Source organism: Monomorium pharaonis, chromosome 2 (genome assembly GCF_013373865.1).
Source record: "Monomorium pharaonis isolate MP-MQ-018 chromosome 2, ASM1337386v2, whole genome shotgun sequence".
Classification (NCBI taxonomy): domain Eukaryota; kingdom Metazoa; phylum Arthropoda; class Insecta; order Hymenoptera; family Formicidae; genus Monomorium; species Monomorium pharaonis.
Window position 1 is genome coordinate 27,902,623 of NC_050468.1, and position 20,244 is coordinate 27,922,866.

At 36.8% G+C, this 20,244-nt stretch overlaps 1 protein-coding gene across 5 annotated transcripts in view; it reads right to left on the reverse strand.

Annotated features, from left to right (window-relative positions):
- LOC105835361 (cGMP-dependent protein kinase, isozyme 2 forms cD4/T1/T3A/T3B) overlaps positions 1–20,244 on the reverse strand; it is a 45,517-nt gene that overhangs the window by 11,692 nt on the left and 13,581 nt on the right. The window contains exons 1-4 of one of the 5 annotated variants that reach the window (XM_036283397.1): positions 14,964–15,678; positions 14,406–14,825; positions 11,859–12,150; positions 10,019–10,185 (exon numbers count right to left, since the gene is read on the reverse strand). In XM_036283397.1, the coding sequence (XP_036139290.1) occupies positions 10,019–10,185; positions 11,859–12,136 (445 nt within the window). In that variant the 5' untranslated portion in view covers positions 12,137–12,150; positions 14,406–14,825; positions 14,964–15,678. Of the gene's footprint in view, positions 1–5,076; positions 6,673–10,018; positions 10,186–11,858; positions 12,209–14,405; positions 14,826–14,963; positions 15,679–20,244 lie in introns of those variants that run through there. The other 4 variants (XM_036283398.1, XM_036283396.1, XM_012678558.3 and 1 more) reach the window with 4 other exon arrangements.

Consider the following 20,244-nt stretch of genomic DNA (forward strand, 5'->3'; position numbering starts at 1 on the left):
ATATTTCGAATGCGAATTGTGCCCATGACGCTCACAGTTGTTGATACAACCAGGGGAACAAAGAAACTCATTCGATATACCTGACAGACCTCGCGAAGGAAAGAGAAAGAGAATGAAAAGAGAGACAGACAAACAGACAGAGAGAGAGAGAAAGAGAGAGAGAAAGAGAAAGAGAGAGAGAGGGGGGGGGATGAACAACTGAAAAATCCTCATCGAGGTTCGTCCGGTTCTGCACATATACTGCACCGGTACCGGTTACATAGAGCATCGCTGAATATATCCATGAACCTTACATTACACCTCCCCCCCACACACACACACACACACACATATATATATATATATATATATATATATAACACACGGTAGAAGGCCTAGCATGACGACATAACAGGACAAAGAGTTTACGCTTCACACACGATATCCCCTCGAGGTTTTACACGAAACCGGCGTAACCGAACTCCTGCTTGTTCGCTCCGGTAGCTTCGGGCTTGCGTTGAAGCGTGAAACAGCAATCAGGGAGTTCGGTGTAAAAATGCGATGAGCGCAATTTGTTTTCATTGAAAATAAACCGATTTTACACGGAACGCCTTTATCACGTGAAAGACTTTACGGGAGAAAAGCCTTGATCATCTCGCCACTGCTTAATTTAACATTTTCATTTCCCAGGATGTAGGTCGAAGAAGAGTCAAGAAATCGCGAAACAGAAACATTGATTCAAGAGAAAGTAAAGGGTTCATCGTGAAGAAATAACGCGGGCCAGTTTTGGATCATTTCGTGGAACTCTCTGCAATTATCTTTCACTTTCGTCGATTAGTGTTTCGTGAATGGAAGAAAAACTTTGACAAGAGTTGGTGAAACGACTTTCCAGGTATCGGTCTCAACCTGCGATTAGTACCTGCAGCGAGGAACACAGCCTGTCACCGCACAATAACGAGGGCCGATACGTCACGGTGAGACCCTCGAACTATTGGTCGAACGCTGATTATCTCGATCATTGTTGTTTCTAAAACGACTGCGAGTAATGTCACGGGTTCTTTTATGGTAAGAGGCGCATAAAACAAAATGTCAAATTGGGACACTCGTGATTGCGAAAATCGACTAAAAGCCACTTGCTACAGCAGCTACTGTCGATCGCTACAAAAGGATATATATCCTTTTCATTTTCCATCTTTATTCCCTCCCGAAATTCCCGACCGACGAACAAATAAATATTGTTTAAGTGAAAAGGAATTTAATGCTAAACAGAGTAGTACATTTAATTAAATTATATTCAATGATTCGAATCAATTCCTCGACATTGCACATACAAATTCCCAATCAGATAAAATCACACCCGCATCAAATTCAATTGAAAAAGCATCGTCGTTGGTGCATCTCGCTCTTCACAATTCTTTAATGGTTAATTGAACTTAGTAGGACATAAAAGACGATTTATTTCTGTAGTTAAACAACAGTCAAGCCTCCATGCATATAGACAACGACGATACTTGTACTTTATTGACAATTATAATTTTAATTAACGGAAACGACGCTGTCGCGGCCCTCGAGTATAGCTAGCACTTAAAACCTGTATGCATGGTCATTGTTGTGAGTCACGATGACAGAAATAAATCTAGGTAGAATCTAGGAGATCTTACAATGGCAATTATGAGAGCTACGCTGTCGAGATAAAACAGATTTAATAAAATGACAACCTTCCAACACGATTTTGTAACAATTTTCGGTACGTAACAATCCGTAATAATAATCTCGCGTGTATCAAGCAATTTCAAGTTATTAACTTTTCAAGTTATTAGCTCGATTTACTAAAAAATGCGCGAGAGTCGTAATTATATCCGGTCTGAATTCCTATCGCCTTTCAAGACTCCAATTACCACGTATCCAACACATAGTTATCATTAGGTAACACCAAAGAATCGTCGTCAGTCCGAACAATTATTTATCAGGATACAGTTAAGTGTAGTGATTAATTGGAAAATTAGATGGATTATCAATAGCTCATAAACGTCTAGAAACGAGAGGTCCGTGTACTGCGCGCATACACGCGTGAATAAAAGATTAGAGAGAAAGTGGTTAATTAGAGTTGTCTTACACCCCCCCAATCGTTCCCTGAATAAATGGCCGGTCTCGCCAAAGTTTGCTCGGAAACTTCTGACATCGACGACAAAAAAAGATTCTGTCGTGCAGCAGCTGTCGAGATTTCAGCAGCTCTAGACGATCCTCAAAACCAGATGCTCCGATTATCAAACACGCTGGTGGCATCCGCATCTGGATACTTTGCGTGCTACAGTAAAGTGAAAGAAGTTCGAGGAACGTCGTGTAAAGAAAAATTCTTTGAAGAATTGTATCGCTTCTGAAATTAATCATTGCTATTTTTTTTTCTTTATATAAAGAAATGTTTAGTAAATCGTGCATGTTCAAAGGACTGATTTGAGGTCGTTGAAGAGAGAAATGTCAAAAGGCATACACGATTTTCGCACGTCTGTCGAGCTGACACAGCCATTTTAGCACAAACAGATTGAATATACATTTCATTTGCAATCCGATTTTGTCGATTCGTCCATAAATTTAAAACACTGTCCTCATTTATAAGTGCTTTATTTCAATTTTACCAAATTTGAAACTCAATGACACAATTACTGTTTGTACTTTACTAGTGTTTTTAATGAAACGATTACGGCAACAAAATCGAGAATAGAGTGACAGAAAAAAATTAATTCCTGTATATATTTATTATATAAGATTGTGTTAAATCGACTGTGCTATTAAATGCGCATGTTGCGCTAGAATAATTATAGTTTCCATTCACATTAAAAATGAAAAGTATGTACATATATAATTATATGTGACACTTTAATGTACGTTTATCCGACATTGGAGATATATTGTACTAAAATTTACGTTGCGTGTGGCGCAGCAATGTAAAGTTTGTATAGATATAATGTAAACCTTTCTCTCGTTTATCTAACTTCAAAGCGGCATACGCGTTGATAAGAATCCGACCAGCGACATGCAGATGTTGAATGAGATTTTTCGAGGGTATATATAAGCAAACGTTTCCTACATGAAAAAATATTCTATGAAAAATCACACAGATGAAAAAAAACGAACATGTATCATTAAATCTTTATCGCGGGTTAATTTCCCGATTCATTTAGACACGTTGAAATTACCGTCAAAATTACGGAATGTCATTGTCGCGTCAAATTTACGTGCTAATTTGCAGGCAACTTTCATGAATGTGTTTGCATGTAAAGCTAGTTATATAATGTACCCAAATATTAATATTTGATTTTAGCACATTTGGAATGTCACTAGACAGAACCGACGATGGTTTTGATTCTACTTTCGTTATTCTTGATATTACATCAATACTTTCTCCATGACGATGGCGCATCCAAAATAGATGACAAATGCAACATTTGCAAGGTTTACATTTAAAAAGTAAAATATATTAACATAATTTATCTAGAATATATATTATTCATAATATGATTATTCATAAACAATGCTCAAAGTGTTACACAAATACAAAATTGTAAATATAGAAACTTTTGAAAGTAACTGCAGAATTAAATTAAAAAATTCAAGGATATATTTTTTTCGTCTGAATTGTGAATTAAAATCTATGTCTATATATAATACAGCAATTTTTCATTCATAATAAATTTATATTTAAAGGCAAAAATATTCTGACAGAAAAAATCACGTATACTATTTTCAGAAATATCCTGGCATTTAATCATATAAATGTCAAAAGTTTGAATATTCATACACTATATATTCCTGCACTATTAATTATTAATTTGCGGAGCAATTTCACGATGAGAGTGCAACACAAATATAATTTATTTAAATCATGAATATGTAAGAAATTCCAAACACCTTTCGCATCCGTGTTGTATAGATAATTAATTGAAACGTGTTGTTGCAAAATGCGAACACAATTGCGTGTACAGAACGAACGATAAGATCGCTTTTCTCGAACAGCGGAACAGACGTAGAGTTTATTTTGCGAGATAATCCGGTTTCGTGCTCTAAAAAATGTAATATCGAGGTCGCGACTTTACGCGACATCGGCCCCAAAAAACCTTTGTCCTTTTCACGCGCGTCGAAAAAAATTGCGGATGTGGACGCGCGTGTGCGTGCGTGTGTTGCGATCCGCAACGCGTTACGTTCATTCCTTCCACATGTCAGGATAATTATATAAACGTGTATCATATACACATTTAATTGTAAGACATAACGACGTCCGGTAGTTGTGTACAGAGTGTCTCGGAAATCACGTACTTTCTCTTCTCTTTTTCCAAAGAGCGTGTGACATCTCTCGAGAAATGTGCGACCTCGGATGCACTCTGTATATTTTTCAATTTAATGTCTATAGTTATCTCTTAATATTCGTAAAAATCGAGAATTTTAATTATCAGTTTCTTTATGTTTGCCCCAACAGAAAATATTAATAACGGAAAATTTTCAGTCTTGAAACGAACAAAGCTTTGTTTTAAAGAAATTTTCGAGAGAAACGTTAAAATTTACATGTAGAATAATTTTATTGAAACATCCACAAAATATTCCAAAAGTTAGAAGATTGCATTGAACTAATATTTCAATTTTAAGAACAAATTCTTCTCAGACTAATTGGAAATTGCGTGAAAAAAAAAAGAGTTAGGCAAGCTTTAGTAAAATAATTTTAATTAATGTTCAGTTAATATAACCAATGCTTAATAATTATATTAATAATAATTAAAATAATAATCAAACAATAATAGTAACCAACCGATTAACTAAATGATTGTTAAATATTGCTAAATATTATTAAATATTTGTTATACTAACTGAATATTTATTTTAAACTATTTCACGAAAACTTAATAGCTTTCATCTAGACTTGATTATTACTACTAAATATTATTACTTGTTTCTGTACATCTTCTTTCAATGTGCACGATTTCAGTGCCATACAGAACAAAAGATTGCGTGCTGACGCAAAGAAATTCGCATATTCCTGAGCAAGATCTATAAAAACCAAACCGGATCCCAGCCTCCGACGTCATATCCGTGATGGGCAAGTACCTTCGCGTATTTGACGTCTTTTTATAGGTTGTGGCGCGCCGGTGCGTCTCTTCCTCGCATAGGTATGAACCGGCACGATCAATCTCGGTCGCGGAATGAGAAAGCCCCCCTGTGCGTTGCCACCAGGTGGTGTTGGTGATGGTGGTGACGGCTGATTCATCTCGGGGCACTCGCTGTCGGTGGTGCCGGTGCTGCTGGATCCCCTGGACCGCGCGTCTTCCTCCCTTGCCGAGGACGACCCGTTGTTCGGGTCGTCCAAGGTGGCCTCGAATCGCGATACCATCACATCGGCATAGGGTGGCCGCCTGTAGGTGTCATCGTCCTGTTTGGCAGAAATTTTGCCGTTGCCGTTGCTGGCCCAGTTGACCCCGCACTCCCGCCAGCTGGCCTCGTAGAGCAACTCCATTACTCTGCCGCGCGTCGCGTCCGGGTCCAGGAGGAGCTCGGGGTCCTCCAGAACCGCCCGGCCGGGATAACTGCGAACTTTCATGATCCCCTCGCGAAAGTCGGCACGTGCAAACAGAAAGCAGAGACCGAGAAACCAAGTCGGCCAAGCCCTGTTCTAGCCTCGGCCTACTCACCGGCGGGACTTTCGCTCGGGATTTTTTTTTTACCCTCTTGCGAGCTCCGGAGTCCCGCGGCGCCAGAAAGGTCAGAAGTCGGGTGGCGACAATGCTGGCGTCGACGCTTTTGTTCGACAAGACGAGACTAATGGCATTCCTACAGGTAAATGCATTCTTGGTAGCTTCAATTATCTCGCCCTCCAGTTCCTGGTCTCTATCGAGATCTAGCTCACGTTTGTTCCGTTGTTCTTCGGCTCCGCTGATGACAAGTCGACCAGTCTTCGTGTACAGCGAGCGAAGCGGAGCATCAGCCGTCAAAGCGGTTCACGGAACTGGGAATTTCAAGCTCACGGTTCGAACTCACTGATGTTCGAGATGAGAACACGAAGTTCCAGTTAAAACAATCGAGGAGCATCGCGCGCGGAATCTGGCGTCCGTCGGTCCAGGGAGGAAATCGACGACGACAAAGAGAAGATCGTCGCGCGGAAGAAAAGACTTATCTTCGGACTTTCGCCTCGATCATCGGGCTCGAACGCCGCCGGCGTTCGTCTGACCGTTCCGATATTTATGCGGTTTGCTATTCCGTTATGACGAAAGTAGGCGGACGGGTGACAAGAGACCAAGAAACAAGTTCGACGGACGGACATTGACGTCGGATCCACGCGCGTTCACGACCGTTCATTCGCAACTTCCGCTATCCGGCCCTCCATCACTAGCGAACCGGCGCGGCGCACTGCGGAAAACCGAGTCATCGCCGGATCTCCTCGGATCCTCGACGTACCTGTCGAGTCCTCGCCGGAACACCTATTTGCACGCACACGCGAGCTTCTCGAGTGTTATTCATGAAAACATCAAGCGAATCAATCGCGAAACCCGTTTCTTTCGCGTCGGGCCTCGCGGCCTGGACCCTCGACACTGCTGATCGGCGATAAACGGCGCGAAAAACGGCGCTGATTTCGAAAACAATGCGGGAAAGGAGTTCTTCTGTCAAAAGGGAACACCGCGATCGCGAATCGCGTCTGACGCTCACTGACAGTATTCGCGACTGGTGAAAAGTATGCCCGTGAGCGGCAAGCAACACCACGAGAAACCTCCCTTCCCTCGGCAGAGGAGAGTCGCGGCAGTCCCCCCACCATGGGATCCGCGCTCGTGAGAGAAAGGACAGAGGTTCTCATCCCCGCCGTTTCTCGCCCCCGCAACCGCTCCTACGTATGAGTGCAACGGCACTTTTTTTCTTCTACGCTCACGAAGGTCCGGGACTCGGAAATTACACGGGAGGGGACCTCCGCTAACTTCATTAGTGGCAAAAAAGGTGTAATGAGATGAAGATAAACGTAATTTTTCTCGTGTAAATGTAAAAGGGTAAAAGGGAACCAATTTGTAATCCAATTTATAGTATATAAAAGTATGTTACAAAGAATTATAACACATAAAAGTAATTTGATGTATCTACATACTTCTGTACGTACTAAAAAATTATTACATTTAATACTTTATCTTTAGTTCAATTCGTAATATGACATTTTTCAAATGATTTTCGTTGAGTCTTTTAAAAATTCCCTATCGAATTAAAATTAGAGTTCTAGATCTTTAAATAAGCGCTTGTATACTTGAATTTGTAACACAAAGCACATCTGCATTACATCTCTGAAAAGTAATAATAGAAATGACAAATAATAAATTCCCACTTTATTCATAATGTTAAATGGTAACCACAATATAGTTGTGTATACATACGGGAACGTTCGCCGTTAATTGCGTAACTGTAACGACACGGATGAGTGATAATACTAATGACCGGATCAGTTGTGAGAAAGAGAGAGAAAAGCGACAAGCATCGTATTTTTACGTGAAAGTAAAAACGGCGGCACGTCATCCATTGCGAAATTGGCATCGACGTGATTGCCTTTGTCCGAACAGAAATCGAATTACGGAAGAAGGAAAACTGCAGAGAGGGGCAGAAAGTAAAACCGCTTTTACATAAATTCAATTTCGTGTCGATATCCCACGATTCGTTTCTATTGTAAGGATCAATTAACGTCAATGTCCGCGTCTGCGTTTGCCAATTTGTATTGCGGAAGAACACCTAACGCACGAATATCTAAACATGGTACATTCGAAATCCGGAAGTATCTGTCACGCTACAGAATTACAATACAATACAATTAGACATTATCTGATTAGAATCTGAATTGGATAGTATTTAATTCAAACCTGAAGATATGTTTGACGCTGAGAGTGTGAAATAATAAATAAAATTAAAACCTTTTCTTCGTACATACGTTGTGATTAAAATCAATATTTATACAATAAAATCTGTTTTTAATTTTAAATGAAAGTTATCATGTATTTAATTGTGTTATCTTTCCAATCTAAAATCAATTTCCAGAAAAAAATTTACATAAGAATTACTTTCGGGATTATTTAGAAAAGCAAATTTGTCCTAAGCTGATATGAAATTTGTATAAGCTGATAACGATGGATAATTCTCCCAGTGACGATACGTTCGTATTAATAAGTAAATGACTAAACAATTTTATTGTAAACATAAAGTTGAGAGTCGATGATAAGTGTCTGATATGCGCGTAAATTACTGTTGCAATTCTTTCCCGTACATGGCCGAATGCCTAAGCTTAGTAGTTACGCAATCATATTTGTGGCAATCTCTTGTGTATCTGTGCCACAATTTACGTAAATGGTCATAATTTCGATACAGACGGTACTCAAACAGTTGGAATAAACTCATAAATTCAGCTCAATTTATAAAGCAATAACAAAATACGCAAGGGGATTGAATGAGAAACATCAAAATTTTTTTACATTTTCGCCTCCAAAAGTTGCAAAATCGTTTCACAGAATGCTAAGTATGTAGACTTCTTTTATGTAATGAGCATGTGTGAAGTATATTTACATAACCATTACGTTATCTGCAATTCGCCGTTAATTGCCCGAGCATTATTTACGCTCATCATTCAATCGTCTAATAAGGAAACTATCCCTCTTAAAACTACTTTTGTTTTTATTTGGCTTTCAAATGTCTCAACGAAATAGCATAAAATCAATAAATATAAATCTTATTTTCAGGTAACTAAAAATTTTGCTTGATTTTCTATGTTTTACAGTTCTATGTTTAGAATTAGAAAAGTAAATATGTTGAATTAGTTATGAAAAGTTAATCTGCAACTTGCATTAAGATATGTACAAAATAATTATGATCTAATATTTCATGTTTATCTTACACATAAAAGTTCATCGAACTTGGACAGATAATTGCAATTGTTTCCGCGTAAGATAAACGAAGTTGAGAAATGATGCAGTGTCACTGTTCGTTAACTTATGTAACAAAAATATCTGTCAAGAAATCCAATTATTTAGACGTTACATATTATAATACGTTACATATTATAATAAGTTCTTTCATGTCTTTTCAATCAAAAGATTAATTTTCCTTTATTTGCATAGTCTTCAATAAATTCAGTCTTCTGCGAATAAAATTGCAAGATTATATTTCTAAAATATTCGCACAAGTGGCAAAGAATAAAAGTATAAAAGAAACGCGCCAGCGTAGGACAAATGGCTACTTTTACTAATAACAATACACCCATTCTTCACAAAAAGAGACCTGTTTCTCTATATAGAAAGACTTCTGGATTCTTCTGTCGATACCGTATTGTCAATTGTAACTAGCAGGAAAGAAATAAATGGTGAAAGTGTTTCCCGTGTGGAATACCTTGAACAAACTTGGATGGGAAACAAGATAATCAACAGACGCAAAATTTGCATTGATGTTTTCACATAAAAAAGCAATGCAATATGCAAATGATATAAGGATAAAAATAGATCTTTAGATGAAAGTAAATGAAAGTTTTTTTCGAATAATGGAACGTGAGTTGTGACTGTGAAGAATCAGCCACGTGTGAGAGAAAATTGAGGTCTCTCATAAAAAGAAACATCAATTAATGAAATGGAACAAATAATAAAAAATCAAATTAATATATAAAACCAATGCAAAAAAACGATCGTAAAGGAGTTAAAAATAAATATAGTCAAATTAGTTTTAAATAGCCAATCCGCAATTTATAATAAGATATGTATAAAATAAACGTGTTTACATACTTTGATTTATCCTGCGACATAAAAATTTATTAAACTCGGACAGATAAAAAAATAACTGTTTATTTTTTTTGTGTACAAACTTGAAACATTGTTTGCGTTTTGTGAAAACAATTGCTATTTACTTTATGTTTTCATCATGTATAGTATTATTCGCAACTTATACATTATTTAATTTACCTTCATTCAGGCAGTAATTTTCGTGACGTTTTACGAATTTCTCTGACTGACTTGTCACATAAAAATGCGTAGGTGTATTTACTTACCCTCCATAACAAAGACAGTAGAGCCGACATCTCCTTCTTGTATAATTATCGAACCAGCTGGAAATGTAACAGGATACATGCAATCAACAATCTCCCGGATCTGTGTAAGTTCCAAATTTTTCATGAAGTCGTTGTCCAGAATGGCAGTCTTGATCAACTCGCGAGATCTGAAAAAAAAGACAATCATCGTTCAAGCTTCTCTCTCTCTCCCATCTCTGCCGCCTCTCTTTCTTGTATTAAACAAAATATTTTTACGAAAGCATAAATAAGTAACAAAAATATATAATACAAAATGTATCTCAAAAATTTCTCAGTTATAGATTCTTTAATAGATTTGGGAAAAATTCTCGAGTAAGAATCTTACAGTCTTATAATAATATAACATTAATCCTATCAATCTTAAATGTAACAAGATAATATGATAAATCTCACAAGATGACAAGATAAATCTCGAAGTCAGTATTATAAAGAATGCAATGTATAAATGTATGCTAAAATTGATATCCTCGATTACTTTTGTAATTAAGTCCCGTTTATAACCATAAAAAAATCATTCATGAAGAATTACCGCTTTCAGCAAAGTACCTCATTAAATTTACTTTCTACCTCACATTATATTACATAATTATATGACATTTATAATTGCCAATTATATATATATATATATATATATATATATATATATATATATATAGCTCAAATTATACAACTATTTTAATAAATTATATCGCAATAAAACAATTATCTATTTGTAATTAATAACAAAAATAGTTCTTTTAAAGCAGCAATTATTATATGTATATTACATATTATATAAAGTCTTGATAAAATTAAATGCTTTATTTAATTTTATTTTCATTAGGTCTACAAATAAGTTCTGACCCTTTTTTTTACAGAAAATTTATGTTCATATACAAAACCAAGATGCGTGTCAGTCTTGAAAATAATCTCCATCACTTCTGATACACTTCTGCCATTTCTCGAACAAATCCCTGCTCGGAAGAACGATAGTAGTTTTGATTTTATAAATTCATCAGAAAGATCGAAATTACCCATCCGAAACTTTCGATACCATCTTTTGGATGTATTCTCGGACATTGTAATTTCCCTCCAAAGCAAACCAAATTATTTCTTTCGCCCCGAGAACACTTTTTTATTTATCGAAAAACGAACAAAATATAAGTGACGTGATTGTCGAACGACATTGTGGGTATTTGAGATTTGTAAAATTTGTTATGTCGTCTAGCAAGGTTTTCATATGCAATTTTCTTATATTAAATATTGATACTACAAATCTCCAAAGCAACAGAAAACAAATTTTAATTTAAAATAAAGTTACAGCTGATTAATTCGGAGAGGCCGGAATTTATTTGTAGATGTATAAATATCTTTCCCATAATCACTTATAAATATCTTAGAAGTCTTATTTCAATATTTCTCTAACAACTATGTGTTTATGCATTAAACACTCTCTATAAATCAACATACAAACGTAGAATCAAAATTGGGTGCTACCACATTACAAATTTAAGTGTGTAAGAAATGCCTCATTCATATATGTGAGTCCGTTTTCCGCATAAAAATAACAATAAAACGTGTTTAACTACATATTTAAATATGTAAATTTATCTTTCTATGCAATATAATTATTTTTACTCAGTATATCAAGTAAATCACACATAAATGATTTTTTACACACTTAAATTCAAAATTCAATTGACAGATGAGACAATAAAAATAACAAAAAAAAGAACGCATTTCTCATCTCAGTCAGAGAAAATTGAGAATTTGATAGATAAAGAAGAAATCGTACGACGATTCAAGGCATTCACCAATCTACCTTTGCGGCTTAGTAAACTTCACCACTGGTTTCGTGTCGCCTCTGAGAGGTTCCGCCGATATGGCTTGCCGCTTCAGTCTCTGATTAGAATCGATGGCAGTAGACACCAGGTTTAGATCGACGATCTGTCGAAATTTATCGATCTCATTCTGGAGATAACGAATCGTGGCGTCGCGCTCCTCAAGCGCCTTCTCGAGCATCTCGACGATCTCGTCACGACGTCGCAACGCCTCCGTACGCTCGTACAGCAATCGCTTCAGGTCTCGTATCGAATCCATTCTTTTCGATCTCACTATACGAAATCCGCACATGTTAAACATGATATTTTTTTGTTATCTGTGCATCGAAGTGTGATCCTCATAAATCATCGCTAAAAAAACACTAGGAAGGGAGTAGTGACAAAAATTTAGTGATAAGAGGCATAATTGCAGTTTTCGGACTTCTACCACATATACCCGCTGTGGAAGGAATGAAGAACTAAAGGTAAGGACCAATCATATTAAAGAATTAGTGAGTGTTCAGTATATAATTGGTTCTTGCCCTATGTGATAGAAGTTTGAAAACTTCATCGTTGGTGGAAGATGAGACGTATATGCGTCATAAAATTAAACCTAACGTCACTGGATTTATAAATTCAGTGACTTTACGATACCAATGTTACTAGCGACATCTATATGATTAAACTTTAAATCTCAAATTTGCCAATTTCATTGATTGCCAAGAGATTGGAAACGTTATTCGTGCGTATCACCAACGATACTATTAAAGACCAATACCCTTAGGCTCTGGTCAAGTCGATGATAGAGAAAATTTTTCCGTGTAATATTAAGGAAAATTTTTGAACGTACCCGATTGGATATCTGTCGGGGAGTATTTTAATCGACGATAATCACCGCACGAGCGTCAAGTGCCATTTCTCTTTTTAACCACATAAAGGGGGCTAGCCCATTGACTTTTCGATGACCGGCAATAGCTTTGACCTACCATAAATTGAAACTCGGCTTTGGTTGGTCAATTGCGGATTATCCGAACGTCTCTATATATTTGATGTTTGATGGAATGGCGGGTTTTATGATGACGGCAGAAGCTTTGGTGAAAGGTGCGAAAAAATGATCAAGCGTGGGGGATTTAGAGGAATAGTTGAGGAAATAATTCCTGCACAACTTTTCTGTACACTTGATCGGTAAAGGAATGAGTTACTTATGCGAGAAAATCCCGTGCACAATCGGCGACTTTGCCGCCAGTAAAGGACACAAAAAGAACCACTTTCAACGCACATGTAGAAAAAAATAGATATTCGTACGAATGTTGCAAATTAATTACCGATCTTTGATAAAAATACAAAATTATTTAAAAAATTTTAATATAATTTATAAAAGGTTCTAACTCTTCTAACTCTAAAAAGCATCTAATTCATTTAAAAATTTTTAAATAAACTAAGTGTAAAAAATTAAAATAAAAAGCAAAAGAAGTAGGGTGTCAATTTTACACGTCATTCACACTTATTGCCATCACAGTATGTTTTTTGTTTTAAATCGCTTTAAGTCATAGTATTTAATAAAGTTCTGGAGGTACTGTCTACATCTTTTAAAAAAAGTGTCACATTTCCAGAAAAATGTATCCCAAGATAAAAAATGTTTTTAGGATTCAAACAACTCCTTTATGTGCAATTTTTATTGTGTTAAATATTGACACAATTTATGTTATAAAAATATAAATTAACAATTCATACGAAAAGAGTCATACAAAATTGAAGTTTCTGTCGAACGTCGTAGACACTATTCCAAAAGTTGGCAAGATATATTTATTTCCTTAGTAATGAGCCAAAATTAGAAGCATTGATTACATAAGAGAGTAGGACGTGTCTTCATAAATAAAATAACAAAATATATGCTGTAGAAAATGAACTGAAGAAAATAATGACTGTTAATATCATTATCTTGAGAAACAATTAAGTCTGTATAGTGTATAAATTGCACATTACTAAATACAAGATTACGATTTACGCTTGCATTCGAAATACATTACTAGGAAGCTAGAAAATCATGATGATTGCGACTGTAACACGAGAATATTACAGTCTATAAAAACTTCTATATCTTGGATAATCATTCAATAATATGTTGTCAAGGATTGTCGGATGCTATATTTATCTACACGTTTGTAATTCCGATTGAGACATAAAGGAAATATTATCTTCACTTTCCGCGCATGTACGTTTTCTAAAGTATCTACCCACATATAATACTCGTGCATTTATTACATAATTAGAGAAAAACATTTACAAAATGTATGTAAAATTATTTGTGTGTCATAAGGCTATAAATTGATAAGGTAATAAAACGCAAAAGAAAAACGAGTTAATAAATTAAATCAGATGTAAACTGTGAATTAACAAAAAGCTAGAAGTCGTATGATTAACAATTAAGAATTTTATATCCGTTTATAGCAATCGAGTTGAATAATTGAGCCCCGTATCGAGCTTGTGGAGAACTATCATTAAAATTAATTACAATAAAGATAAAGCAGTAGGAATGAAATATTCACCACTCTCAATCCGGTTCGACTGAGGCAATCTGTATATCACTGACGTCCAAAAATGACGAGTACTAATTCACTCGTGTGTATCGCGATTGCTTTTTCTTCTCCGTTGAATTTATTACCAAAACAAAACGCGCACGAGCAAAGCTGGACTATCGAAACTTCGGTCTTTCGAATGAAAAATAAGATAAACGTGCGTATACGCGGATACTACTGTGGCTTATTAAACACGCCAATACGGAGAATCTCCGCCGCGACTCTCCCAGACTTTATTAAGCATTGCTATCAAGCAGACTACCAGTACCTCGTTCAATCTGTCTTAATCAAGCCGTCGATCTACAGCATCGCACAATACTCGAAGAGCGATCAGTATTAACTCACTCGCGTGTCTCTCGCGATCGCCTGTTACATCGGTCGAATTGAAACCTAAATGAACCATTAAAAAGAATTGTCGGATCTTAAACTGGCACTGGAAAAATTCTCGTACGTAAGTGAATGAACTTGCCAGGCGCTGAAGCCTCGTTGTCGATTGAATCGAAAACTTTTATATAAATATCCAAGTACCTAAAAACTTCACGTTCCGTGCACTTTAAGGCCTTTCAACGACGTCGCATGACGATGCCGCAACGCATTTCTATTGCATCACAAAAGTGGAGAATCAACTTGTCGAGAAGAAGGTCGAGATTCGAGTCGACGTGCAATAAACTTTCTCGCGAAAAAGATCGTTTTCTTTTGCATAGACGTTAAACCCCAGTTAAACCACCTAAATATATAGTTAAACCGTTTAGGAGAGTGATTTATTTTAAATAAAAATCGCGATTCTAACGGTACATCGTTGACCCCTGTTAGAGATTCCAGATGCTTTGGCGCTAAGCAGGAATAACAGGTACATAATTTCACCGAATGCAATTTCCCATTGCGTATAAATAAGTACGTGGGAAAGAGGCAGGGCCTTACACCGGGCATCGGATTTCTTTTCGCCGCGCAAAAATCATCGCCCGCGCGTTTACGACATCGAAACTCGAACTCGCCGAAATTAATACTCCAATTTCAACCAATATCCCGATATTGGAAGCCCGCTTGGGCTTGCGATTGAATTAGCGATTCAATAAATCTCCCGAAAAGACGGCGCGCGGCCTGTCGCTCCCCGAAGTGACACAATCGAACTGATGATCGGGCAAGCGCGAGGAGGAGAAGGACCACGAGGAGGACGCACTCACGTAGCAAGCCGCTCCGGGTTCGCGCGTTAGACCACGGGGCGGTAACGACTAACGATCGCGCACCAGCTATTTTTACGTTTTAATCGCAGCTTCCTCCAAACGCTCGTGCTTCTCCCGCCGTCGTCGCTATCGCACACGCGAGGCTGTCACCTTGATAGCCAATAAAAAAAAAAAAAGTCTCTCCTTTCACCGATCATTTTGGCACTCCGATCCGGCCGCCCCTGGCCGATTACCGCTACGTATTCGTACGTGCCGGTCTATCCCATGAAATACGTGTGTTCGCGACTATTACGCGCTGACAATAGCGTGGAGGGTTAAGGTTTCGATAGGATATGTTGTTTACAAGCGAAATGGCAATTTGTACGTAAAAACTGTTATTATTTAACGCAGTGCAATACCAATTAACATTATAGTAAATTCCAGTTCCAATATTTCGCGTTTCGTACGAACCAAATCACAATATCAGGTACGACAAAGTCAGCTTCGAGATAAAATTGAGTATTTCTGGGAAAATATAGAAGATCTCTTTACATGTAAAGATTATTTCTACTGACGATAGCCATATCTTTCCAAGTAAAAAGAAAAATTTTCCCCGAGACCCGAGAGTCAACTTTGGAAAATAAAGCCAAGCGATTTCACACGCTACGCCACTGATTGCGCGTGTAACGCTTTGTCAGTCTACTCTTTGCGTTGGCGAATGCCTCGAGCGATTTATGCCTCGTACCCGATGCGCCCTACATACAAAACCGGCCTTTAGCCGGTTGCGGCCCTGACGGCTTCCTTGACTTTGGCACGTCGTAACCACCAAGGGAAAAGGAGATCTCTCTCTCTCTCTCTCTCTCTTTCCCTCTCTTCCTTGCTGTGACACGATGTACGAGGAAACGCTCTGGTTAGCTCTATACATGACACGTATTCCCCCCACTGACGCTTTTCACCTCATTTACAAACTACTCGGTCTATAGTTTATTGACGAAGACGCGAATAAATCTTGTGTACACTGTGAAGCAGAACAGGTTGGCAGAATCCCTAATAAGCTACCGATCCCGTAAATCTCGCGAATAAAAATATCAATGATGTACATCTAGATGTATCATCGGGGAATTATGAAAATCGTACGTAACGATTCCACGTAATCGGTATAAATTCTCGCATTAGTGCCATGTGTCATACGTCATGCGCGATGTGGTTCGTGCACGTTGAGTAACGAAAAAAAAAAAAGATTACAATTTTATCGAAAGAAAAGTATGACTGATAGCAAATGACCGTCTTTTATTTGTGCTAACCAGAACATTTTGTTTTATAAAAGTTTAACAGAAAATGTTATGTTAGACAAATCTAATATGCTAAAGACTTTATAAGAATTATGCATAAATGCGTCGCCATGCAGAGTCTAGCCGAAGAAAAATGGATGCAAACGTTTAAAAATAACTGTTATGTGATTCATGTTGTTTCTGCTGTTAAAACTGACACTATCAAAACATTAAAGTTAATTGGAAATTTTATTATTTTAAAAGACTTTAAACGACTTCAAAAGATTAAACTCGTGTAATCAATCAAAAGTGGCGATGTGTTATGCTATTCCTTAATAAAGAGTATTTTAACAAAGACGTATGTGTATAATTAGAATCGTGATTCAATCTGGAAATTAGAGTGCAATAAAATAACGTAGACTAAAACCCCTGCTTAGATTTATCACCAAGTCATAAAACGAAAATGGAATTTCACGTTGAATCCATAATTAATCGCGTGATAAATATTTAAAACTGATGATTAAGGCAACATGAAGAATCGTTAATATTAAACAGAAAAACCAAAAATAGAAAACGAAAAAAAAAAGACACAATTTCGCACTATCTAATAGACGGCCGTTAAGCAACGTAATTAATCGAAATGATGACATGCGAATTATTAGTATCTTTGACGCGTTTTCCTTAGCAAAGATACACGTGCGCGATTAAAGAGACCTTGCCTAGCTTCGACAGCATATCTACAATCAGCGAGGCATGATGAATAATGCCTGTTACACACGGTGCACAATCGAGCACTATATATCTAAAAAAAAAATAGAAAAATAAACATCATAAATATTTAGTTTTTATATTTTTGATCTTGGAGCAAAATATAATGTTCTTTTTCCTTCGCGACCAAAATCGACCATAAAATTCCATTGAAGAATTGTCTCTCGGGCAGTAGTAGAGATCGTGTGAAAACGGCTTACTCCACGTACACAGGAATCGAGCCCATTATGGGACACTTGAATTATTTAAGTCGCGTACCGAATCTCCTTCCGAAAGCCTTCGCGCGTTTCTATTTTGCAATCATTATTCTACGTACTTTGTCTATGCAAAATTTTCAGAGGTAGAACGATGCTATATACCCACGTAACTACTCGAATTATCATGCGAGATCTTACGATAATAAGAGTACGTGCTTCGTACGAGACATGTTTAACTTACAACAGATAAGTGTACCATCCTATGTACTGTCCAGTAAACATTTCTATAAATAGAATTATATTTTTACACATAAAAGAGATGATAATAAAGATTCGTTATGCTTCAAAATAAAAGAAAAATTTACATTTAAAATAAATTTAAAAATTATATAAAAATTATATAATTATATAATTTTACTGAATCAAATTATCAATAACAAGTAAAATTAGGACTGATGAAAATAGCAAACGGAAAGCTAAGAATCTATATCGGTCTGTAGCAGATCTTGATGCCTAATAATATTTTTATGTCAGTTTTTACGACGAACTGCATGTCACATCATATTCGTCTGGAAACGCAGTCTTTAAACAAAATAAAAATACGTAATATTACAAGCTTTTAATTAACAAACAATTTAATACTATCTGTCATGAACATTTTAAGACATTGTAAAAAATTCATTATGAACAATAATACCTCAATCAAGATTCGATGCAGAGACCTGGATTTCCTTATATTCCATATGGGCATCTGATTTAACTATCGAGGCATGCAGTAATATTTAAATCAAATTTTATTGAATATATAGGTAATAAAATTTTACGTGCGTTCCGAGAGATGTGATTTTGGAAAGATTAAAACGGATATTAATAAACAAGAAAACCAGTTTCAAATAATGAAGAAAAATTATATTCCGCAAAATAATCTTCAAAGACTGTCGATAAAATTCTGAAATGTATTAGCGCTAGATAAAACACAATCCACGTGCAATAACATGACAAATGCATTTCTAACATAAGTAGATGTGAATTATACAATGGTTAAAATTCCTATTTGCTTACTGATAATAGTATATGCCATACACGCACGAATAAATCGCGCGTACAACGAATAAATCGGTTGTACTGGATGTAAAAAGCTCACGAGAAAAACGCCGAGCAAAGGGAACAGGTGCTACATTTGTAGCTGAATCGTTAGCGCGATGTATAACAGGGTGGGATGCTTTGTGTGCGTTTCGGGCCGTGGCTATCCGGAGGCGAATCAGACGCGATGATCTCGGTGGAATGCCAGGCCAATCTCAATTGTTAAGAGCACCACCAGCCGATGGTCTCTAGCCGGTTAAATGGCTCGCGTGAAACTCTCAGACTCGAAACGACCGGAAAGACGTCGGCCAATTTACATCGCTGAGCCCTCACAAATGTATATAAGGCGCGATCTACAATTCCCTGAAGGAAGAATTTTTAAGTCTCTCTGAGAAGATTCCCCAACTTTGAAAGACGAGAATCACATTTGACAAATCAAACTACCACGTCCTTTTTCTTATGAACAATAAAATACCAAATTTTAATTTTAATATATGTATATATTCATTTAAGAGAGAACATTTTCCAATAAGTACACCTGAAAAATATCGAGTGAATTTTATTCGTTGGAAAAAATTCTCTTTCAAGACATTTATTACCAATTTCAAACTCATCGTGACGATTAAGTGAATATACGTTTAATACACTTCAGTTGGAGCACAAATACGCGTTTCGATATTCATTCCGACAACTTTACAGGTGTAAGTGAAAAATTCATATAAAATAACTTTCTAAATGTACAAAAAAGACTCATTTAAATGATCAAAACCTGATCAAAAACTGGTCACTCTACTCGCGGCTTAGCCAAGCTAAATCAAACTGGAAACCACTCCCGCGCGCGCGCGCGTCAAATTCGTTTAGAGACAAGAGAGAGCAGCATATTGATTATAAACCATCGTCGGAGAAAGAGAGCGTCGTCCAATTTTCGATTTTAACTCGAGGCGCGTTTAAAGCGTGCGAGGATCGCGCGTCCGTAAGTCAAGACTCGAACTACACATCAAATCTATCACTCCGCTCTCCCGTGATGTAGAACGCTATCAAATAAATTCATCGATAAGGCAAGTCGAGCAACGAAAGCATCGAGTTATTTTTGCAGCCACTGGCGATGATACGCCGTTGATAACCATATAAATACCGCGTTTACGCAAGGTCCAGGCTCACTGCCTGACTCAGAGTTCGATGCTCCCAGAGAATTAAGCTTGGAATATATCGATCCTTCGTGATGATTCGTCAGCGTTATTGCGATGCGGAGGCTTTCGTCAACATGATTTATTACGTGTTATTTATATATGTACATTTATATTTATATTATATGCATTTATTATGT